The 9,357-nt window shown below is 49.9% G+C and overlaps 1 protein-coding gene across 1 annotated transcript; it reads right to left on the bottom strand.

The window, feature by feature from the left end:
* Positions 1-394: 394 nt before the first annotated feature.
* LOC121560592 (NACHT, LRR and PYD domains-containing protein 1 homolog) lies at positions 395-9,334 on the bottom strand. The gene is made up of 9 exons (XM_045216788.1): positions 9,316-9,334; positions 3,442-3,479; positions 2,979-3,043; positions 2,632-2,846; positions 2,185-2,444; positions 1,801-1,935; positions 1,539-1,671; positions 1,427-1,456; positions 395-991 (listed from the first exon to the last, which is right to left on the bottom strand). Exons 3-9 carry the CDS (start codon positions 2,984-2,986, stop codon positions 678-680), a joined length of 1,095 nt encoding a protein of 364 aa, XP_045072723.1. The 5' UTR covers positions 2,987-3,043; positions 3,442-3,479; positions 9,316-9,334; the 3' UTR covers positions 395-677.
* Between the last annotated feature and the right edge of the window lie 23 nt (positions 9,335-9,357).

Genomic DNA, 9,357 nt, shown 5'->3' with positions numbered 1-9,357 from the left:
TTCTCAATTTGTCTGTCATAGTTGACGTGTACCTATGATGAAAATTACAGGCCTCTCTCATCTTTTTAAGTGGGAGAACTTGCACAATTGGTGGCTGACTAAATACTTTTTTCCCCCCACTGTAGGTACCTAGTGGAGGACTAACTGATCCTCCTGCTAGATAGGGGTCCAGCTAGGTACCTAGTGGAGGACTAACTGACCCTCCTGCTAGATAGGGGTCCAGCTAGGTACCTAGTGTAGGACTAACTGACCCTCCTGCTAGACAGGGGTCCAGCTAGGTACCTAGTGAAGGACTAACTGACCCTCCTGCTAGATAGGGGTCCAGCTAGGTACCTAGTGTAGGACTAACTGACCCTCCTGCTAGATAGGGGTCCAGCTAGGTACCTAGTGGAGGACTAACTGACCCTCCTGCTAGATAGGGGTCCAGCTAGGTACCTAGTGGAGGACTAACTGACCCTCCTGCTAGAAGATCCACACCTCCAGGAGGCTGCAGAAGGAGAGAGGCTGTGTGGCTGGACCTTTGGTTAGTTTATTGCTATTATAGTGGTCATGTTTGATTGACATTTTCTGTACATTTTTAGGAGCCTGAATTAAAGCAACAGACAACAAGACCATGTTGAACCTCCCTGCCTGTCTATTCTGCCTGGTCTCCCCACACCCAGGGGTTGGCTACAACGTTAGATCTGAAGCTGTGACCAAAGACAGGGGTCCAGCTCTCCAAGAAGGTTGATCATCCTGGAACATGGCTCAGTTCCTTTTCTCAACACCATGTCGATGATGTCACGTGCCTTCTCTGCCCTCTCAGCTATCACCTTTACTGACTCCATTTCCTCCTGGTTGATGACTGTGTGTTGCAGGAGTCCATCCAGCAGACCATCCAGGACAGGTCCTGACACTCGTCTCACAAACTCTGTCCGTACAGAACCCAGCTGCTGCTCTGTAGAACCAGTCAGACTGCTCTCAGCCGGACGCCCTGCCCCCAACACAGCACCTGAGAGAGGCAGGTTATAAAATAACTACATTTGTTCATTCACATTTACATTTCAGACATTTAGAAACAGACTTCTTTCAGAGTGACCTACAGTAAAAGGCTTCATTGTATTATTAATCTTCGCATTAAGAACACATTCTGTAACAATAACAACCTGCATCAATGAACACATCACACCACTACTGTTTCATTCATATTTAGGGTCGGTTTTCACAGACGTAGAAAAACAGGCTGGGGCATTCAGAACCAGGCTAATCTACATCAAGTCCTGGAGGAGATGTCATTGGGGCATTCAGAACCAGGCTAATCTACATCAAGTCCTGGAGGAGATGTCATTGATCTTGAAGACAGCCTTTTATAATCAGGACTAGTCCAACAGTAAACCATGTCGACTGGCCCTCAAGCCATTGGTTTGTACCTCTCATGTTTACTTACTAGTTGAATGGGTTTCAGGGATGTATTCATCTGAAAGAAACAAAAAGAGGTTATAATCACTAAATAGCATCTCTCAGAAAATAACAGAGTTATGATTGACATATTCTCCTACCTGTTGGTACCATATCTCTCCATACTGTCCTCTCATCATCCCCGATTAACTCCATCTCAATGTCAACCCCTGTGTTTCTCACAACCATCTTACAACAGCTTGGTGTGGTGTCTGCAGGTAACAGCTGAATCTTCTGTAGAAGGTCATATGGTGCAACGATTGAGACAACAGACAGAGAGAGAGAGAGAAAGAAATATAATGATATTCCAGTTATTAATATACAATATGACAGATTCATGTCCTCAGCTTGCTAAAACTGCACCTCTGGATTGATGGAGGAGGAATGGGGATTCTTGACTGCAAACCAACTGTTCAGCTTTAAGGACCTGTTTGGACTTGACAGGACCAGTTCTGAATATCCTTGGGACACCTGATATTTCTCCCGGTCCCGAACAGCCTACAAAATGAGCAGTGTATTAGTCAGTCAGAACAACGCAGTCTCTTAATTCACACAACTTGCAGCTAACTGAGAAACCAATTTTGGTCATAGTTTCTATTGTATCACTGTATTAATGAATGCCACGACATAAATAGATTTCTCACAGAGCTGCATGTTGTCTTTGTAATCTATAGATTTTCAACAAATTATCAGCTTTCCTTTAGTAAGTTTCAACATACTGTTGTCACTTCAATGATGGTGCCTCACCTCTTTCTGACTGGAGTTTCTGAGGAGCATGTACAGCCGTGAAATTACTGTTGCCTTTTTTACTGCCATATAGAGGACCACGTCACAGTGGACATCTACGTTCCAAAAAAATATATAGCTCAGTATAACAGAGATAACTGAGAACTTGGGATGGAGAATCTTAGCATGGAATCTGGTGACCTCATGCACTTCCTCAACAGACACTCCATGTTCCTCTACATGAAGAATCTTCATCTCATTCCTCAGGGAAGGGTTGGTCCCTGAACAACACAATAAAAAAGGAGACAGAAAGACAAATATTGTATTATTCATCCAACTAAAACACAAAGAATATGCAGTATCAGATCACAGTAAACAAACTCCCAGAATAGCTCATTCATTAATTCAGGAAGTGAAACTCAGTTACATGGAAATGTCTTTCTGAATACTATGTCTATATGGTTTTACCTAAACAGACAAAGTGTGGCAGATGAACTTCCTCCAGTTCACCTAACTCCATAGTGATGTCCAGCAATGGACCACCTTGTCCGTACTGCATGTCTTTCAGAAGTTGACTGTAGGGTTCCCAGTTCCTGAAGTGATACTTCAGAATGACATCTCTCTCACACACCCAGCGGAGCCCAGACACTGTGCACTCATAACGCCCTTTGGGTGTCCTGTGCCTGAGGGCAACAACAAGATATGGTAGAGTGGGTCAATCGTCAAATGGAGAGGTTGGATTAGAAGCCTATTCCCAAAGGTAATGGGGAAATACACTAGCAAGCGGAATGAAATGTTAAAAGTAGTTATTTTACCTGAACATTGTCACTTCCTGGACAGTGGAAGTCAAGGGTTCAATCGGAAGCCAGTGTGTGGAGTCCTGAACAAGGACAAGCATGTCAGTTATACATATGGGGCCAGTTTCCTGGATACAGATTGAGTCTAGTGCTGGACTTAAAGCATGATCAATGGAAGTTTCAATAGAACGTTTTTTAAGGTCCAAGATTAGGCTTAATCTTTGTCCGGGAAACTGGCCCATTAAATGAACAAAGTAATTTATCTAATGTATTTATTCAATGTTACATGGAATGCTGGTAATTGATCCAATTAAACTGTCTAATGACAAAATATGACAGAAGTTAAAATCCTGCATTCCTACAAGCAGAACACAGGACTGTCAATATCCCAGTATGAATGGTTGGTCAGTACACACCTGGCTTTCAGACTGTGCCTGACTCCTGAAGGTATGTAAAAGTGAGAATTGACATTATGACTTACCTCAACATGGTCACAAGTCTTACAGCTCTGAGGAATCCCTGAAGTCAAAAGTAGTTGTTATTTAAAACGGACAATCTCATGTAATAATGAATTAATAAATATTAAACAGACTTGTAATAAAAATGAATGTAAGTGAGCAACAGTCTCAGAATGTACACTCATTATCATAACATAATCTGACATTAGTGTTATATTAATGAATGTTTGTGGAAGCAGGAAACAACATGGTTCTGGTCCTGTCACGGTTTACTAAGCCAGAACCCAGAAGCAGACCAGGACAAGGTACGTTGAGACAAAGATGAGTGTTTATTTAATAGATTCCCGAGTGAGGTTGAATAATCCAGGGAACATAGCGGGTGGCGTGGATGGGTTGTTGAGGGTGCAGTGGTTGGTCCGGTAATGGCTCGGCAGCCGCCGACCATCAGGCAGAGGTTGGGAGAAGGTTCCGGGTGAGAGATGTTCATGGCTAACGATCCGGCAGGGAACTGGATGTTAGGCCAGAGCCTAAGAAGGGTGATGATCAGGACCAGGTGTGCAGATTGCTGATGGGATGCAGGTGCGGAAATCAAGAGCGCTCCCGGAGCGTTCCCGAACCCTCGGGAAACTGGAGATCACGAACAGAAACACTAGTCACCAGACAGGACCCGACTCAGACTGCCGGGATCGTTACAGTACCCCCCCCTCCGATCGAACGCCACCGGGCGGACTCCCGGAGCGCCAGGATGGAGGCGGTAGAAGTCACTGATGAGGTCCGCATCTAGGACCTGTCGCCGCGGAATCCAACTCCTCTCTTCAGGGCCATACCCCTCCCAGTCCACGAGATACTGGAAACCCCGGCCCCGCCGTCTGGAATCCATGATGCGACGCACCGTGTAGGGCAGGACCACCTCCGATCATCCGAGGAGGAGGAGGAGGAGGCGGAGGAGGCAACAGAGGACTGAGGAAGACCGGCTTGAGGCAGGAGACATGAAAGGTGGGATGGACTCTGAGCGTCCTCGGTAGTTTGAGTCGAACTGCCACTGGATTGATCACCTTCTCCACCACAAACGGACCAATGAACTTCGGTAACAACTTCCTAGACTCAGTCCGTAACGGAAGATCCCGTGTGGCCAACCAAACCCTATCTCCGATGGTATAGGTGGGAGCGGGGATCCGGCGACGATTCGCCTGGAGCTGATACCGGTCCGAACCTCTAAGGAGTACCTTTCTGGCCCGATGCCAGGTCCGGTGGCAACGACGAATATGGGCCTGAACAGAAGGCACTGAGAGCTCCTTCTCCTGAGAAGGGAACAGGGGAGGTTGGTAGCCATACAGGCACTGGAAGGGAGACATCCCAGTGGCCGATGTAGGGAGAGTATTGTGGGCATACTCAACCCAAGGCAACTGAGAGACCCAGGAGGTGGGGTTGGAAGAGACCAGACAGCGTAGCGTGGATTCCATCTTCTGGTTGGCTCTCTCCGCCTGACCATTGGATTGGGGGTGAAAACCAGATGTGAGACTGACTGTAGCTCCAATGGCCAAACAGAAGGACTTCCAGACAGCAGAGGTAAACTGAGGGCCACGGTCGGAAACGATATCACTGGGTAAACCGTGGACCCTGAAAACCTCCCTAACCAGGATCTCGGACGTCTCCGAGGCAGAGGGAAGCTTGGCAATGGGCACAAAGTGGGCGAACTTGCTGAATCTGTCCACGATAGTCAGAACGACCGTGTTCCCCTCAGAAGCGGGCAACCCAGTGACGAAGTCCAGGGCCAGATGCGACCATGGTCGCCGGGGAATAGGAAGGGGGGTGAAGTAGTCCAGAGCTGGGCCGATTGGTACTCTTATTCTGCGCACACACTGGACAGGCAGCAACAAAACCCCGAGTATCCTCGGCCATGGCAGGCCACCAAAAACGTCTGCGAAGAAACGCCATTGTCCGAGCCACGCCAGGGTGACAAGCCATCTTGCTGGCGTGGGACCATTTGAGGACAGCAGGACGAACCGACTCAGGCACAAACAACCGACCGGGTGGACCGTTACCGGGACCGGGCTGAGTCCGAAGGGGCCGCCAGCACCTCCTCCTCAATCTTCCACATAACTGCTCCCACGACGCAGTTCCGGGGGAGAATAGTCTCGGTCTTGGACCCACTCTCCTCCGTCTTGGAGAACATCCGGGACAAGGCGTCCGCCTTGCCGTTCTTAGATCCAGGTCGGAACGTCAGGGAAAACTTGAATCGTCCGAAAAACAACGCCCACCTGGCCTGACGGGAGTTGAGACGTTTAGCCGATTGCACGTAAGCAAGATTCTTGTGGTCAGTCCAGACAGTAAACGGTTGCTCCGCCCCTCCAACCAGTGGCGCCACTCCTCCAAGGCAAGTTTCACCGCGAGAAGCTCCCGGTTACCCACATCGTAATTCCTCTCCGCAGGCGAAAGGCGACGAGAGTAGTAGGCGCAGGGATGGAGTTTACTGTCCGTGGAGCATCGCTGCGACAGGATGGCGCCAACTCCCACATCAGACGCGTCCACTTCAACGACGAACTGACGGGCCGTGTCCGGTTGAGAGAGAATCGGTGCGTTGGTGAATCGCCTCTTCAAATCCAGAAACGCTCGATCCGCCTCCGGATTCCACTTGAAGGTCCTGATACTGGAAGTCAAGGCAGTTAACGGAGCGGCCACACGGCTGTAATCCCGGATGAATCTGCGGTAGAAATTCGCAAACCCCAAAAATCTCTGGAGCTGCAATCTCGTACCGGGCTGGGCCCATTCCAGAACCGCTCTAACCTTCTCCTGGTCCATCCTAATCTCTCCCCTGGAGATGATGTACCCGAGAAAGGATGTCGTGTGGGCGTGAAACTCGCACTTCTCGGCCTTCACGAACAGGCGATTCTCCAACAATCGCTGCAGAACCTGCCGGACATGCTGGACGTGGTCGGAAGGTTCCTTCGAGAAGATCAGAATGTCATCCAGGTAAACAAACACAAAGAGACCGATCATATCTCTCAGGACGTCGTTTCACCATACTCTGGAATACCGCTGGAGCATTGGTCAGTCCAAACGGCATCACCTGATACTCGGTGACCCATCGGTGTATTGAAACCCGTCAACCACTCGTCCCCCTCTCTGATCCGGACCATGTGATACGCATTGCGTAGGTCTAGCTTGGTGAATACCGTAGCACCCTGTAAGGAGTCGAAGGCAGAACTCATCAAGGGCAGGGGATACTTGTTCTTGACCGTGATGGCATTCAACCCCCGATAATCAATACACGGTCGAAGAGAGCCATCCTTCTTACCCACAAAGAAGAATCCTGCCCCCAGGGGTGATGACGAGGGACGAACGAGACCAGCCGCTAGGGACTCCTTGATGTAGGTCTCCAACGCCTCACGTTCAGGTCGGGAGATACTGTATAACCTTCCCTTGGGGTAGACAGCTCCCGGGAACAAGTTGATGGCACAATCATATGGTCGGTGGGGAGGGAGTGACAGAGCCTTCTGCTTACTGAAAACTTCCCCCAAATCGTGATATGTCTCGGGAACCAGGGACAAATCTGGGGGTTTAGCCTCAATCACCTGACTGGGAACCGAGTGGGGGCAGGCAGTCTTGAGACAGTTAGCATGACAATCAAGGCTCCAACTCGTTACCTTGCCCGTCACCCAATCGAACGTGGGATTGTGTTCCTTCAGCCAGGGGTATCCAAGGACCAGAGGAACATGGGAAGACGGCAGAATGAAGAATGAAATCATCTCAGAATGATTCCCCGACAACCGCATCTTAACCGGTTCAGTCCTCATCGTGATACGTGCCAGACTACTGCCGTTCAGAGTGGTCGCTTCAATGGCTTCCGCAATTGCTCCTTGGAAAGCCCCAGCTGTTCCACCAACTCGGCATCAAGAAAGCTTCCATCGGCACCTGAATCGATAAAAGCGTTAATCGCTAAGCTTTGATTCCTGTTCACAAGGGTAGCCGGGAAACGGGGTCTGACAGAGGTACTGAGAGGTTGAAACTGGCTCGCTAAAAGTCCTCCCAACTTTAGCGAGCCGGGCAGTTTGACGACCGCCGGGAACAAGTGGAGATGTAATGTCCCGAGCGACCACAGTAGAGGCAGCAGTTGGTCTTACGTCTATGTTGACGCTCCTCCTTGGTTAACCCGTGCCGCCCCCACTTGCATGGGTTCAGAATCGGGAGAGAGGTCCTCTCCACTAATCCTTTGTGGTGGAGAATGATCGACGTGTTCTGGTCCACCACCCGACCCGACTGGGAACTGAGAAGCTGATCGATTGGACGGACCCCATTGCTTCTCCCTCCTTCGCTCTCGGACTCGATTATCCACCCGAATAGACAAGGCTACCAAGCTGTCCAGGTCACTAGGCTCCGGATAGGAGATCAACTCATCCTTGAGCTGCTCCGACAGACCCTGGTAAAAGGCCGCTTGCAGAGACTCCTCGTTCCACCCACTCTCCACAGCCAACGTCTTGAACTCGATCACGAAGTCGGCCCACGCTGCGAGTTCCTTGGTGAAGAGAAAACAGGCGCCTAGCTGCGTCCCTCCCTCGGACGGAATGGTCGAAGAGCTTCCTCATCTCGGCCGTGAACCCCTGGTATGAAGCCATGCAGGGATCCTGTCGTTCCCAAACGGCTGAAGCCCACTCCAGCGCTCGCCCCACGCAGCAACTCAATCACAAAGGCTATCCTAGCCTTGTCTGTGGCATAAGAGTAGGGCTGTAGGTCGAACACTAATCCACACTGCATAAGGAAGGAACGGCATCTTCCCAGCTCCCCCTCATATTTATCCGGCGTCGGAACCTTGGGCTCACGGAGGGACACAACTTCAGAAGCGGCAGGCGAGATGGGTGAAACCGTAGTGGATCCTCCACCGGACACTTGCGTTGGTTCTGGACCTCCGTCAGACCGGTAGAAAGGTTCCGAACTGACAACGCGATCTCCTGTAGTACCGTGCTATGATGGCCCAACATCTTCTCCTGCTGGGTAATGGCATGGCGAACAGAGTCCAGGTCCGCTGGGTTCATTACTGGCCGGATCGTTCTGTCACGGTTTACTAAGCCAGAACCCAGAAGCAGACCAGGACAAGGTACGTTGAGACAAAGGTGAGTGTTTATTTAATAGATTCCCGAGTGAGGCTGAATAATCCAGGGAACAGAGCGGGTGGCGTGGATGGGTTGTTGAGGGTGCAGTGGTTGGTCCGGTAATGGCTCGGCAGCCGCCGACCATCAGGCAGAGGTTGGGAGAAGGTTCCGGGTGAGAGATGTTCATGGCTAACGATCCGGCAGGAACTGGATGTTAGGCCAGAGCCTAAGAAGGGTGATGATCAGGACCAGGTGTGCAGATTGCTGATGGGATGCAGGTGCGGAAATCAAGAGCGCTCCCCGGAGCGTTCCCGAACCCTCGGGAAACTGGAGATCACGAACAGAAACACTAGTCACCAGACAGGACCCGACTCAGACTGCCGGGATCGTTACAGGTCCATGTTTTGTAGATGTTGGGGGCCTGATTTCTGGTAGATCCCAGGATGAGAGCTTAAAGGTAGAGTCAGCTAAATGATGTTGTACGAGCAGCACCGCAGATATTGTGATGAGCAAGATGCCTGACTTCTCTCTCACACAGTATCTGCCCATGTGCACGGGTTCTCTTCACTCTCTTACAGCGTGGTAGCCACGGGACCAAAACAGAGAAGTTTAGCATCGCGCTCCAACGCCCTTAGTTGTTGTAGAAATTGACCCACTATGATGTTTACTTTGTGCATCTACATCATATTGCTGACTCTACCTTTAAGTTTGTTTTGACCAAATAGATCATGATTTTGTTCCTTGCCTGGGACTCAAGAACGCTTTAATCGTATTTTGATTTTAAAACAATTATCAGTTAACACTCACATATCTGGTCTCTGGTGTTCTCAGGTCCAGGCTTGATACAAC

Source organism: Coregonus clupeaformis, unplaced genomic scaffold, assembly GCF_020615455.1.
Source record: "Coregonus clupeaformis isolate EN_2021a unplaced genomic scaffold, ASM2061545v1 scaf0801, whole genome shotgun sequence".
NCBI classification, from domain to species: Eukaryota; Metazoa; Chordata; class Actinopteri; order Salmoniformes; family Salmonidae; genus Coregonus; species Coregonus clupeaformis.
Note: the sequence above shows the minus strand (reverse complement) of the source record. Positions and strands in the feature narration are given on the sequence as shown.

Bases quoted from the DNA above. Each gene is read 5' to 3' on its own strand.
- LOC121560592 (XM_045216788.1), bottom strand. The intron at 1,936-2,184 runs GTGAGGCACCAT...CTCATTTTGTAG, and splicing joins GAAACTCCAGTCAGAAAGAG to GCTGTTCGGGACCGGGAGAA. The intron at 1,672-1,800 runs GTGCAGTTTTAG...GACCTTCTACAG, and splicing joins CCTCCTCCATCAATCCAGAG to AAGATTCAGCTGTTACCTGC.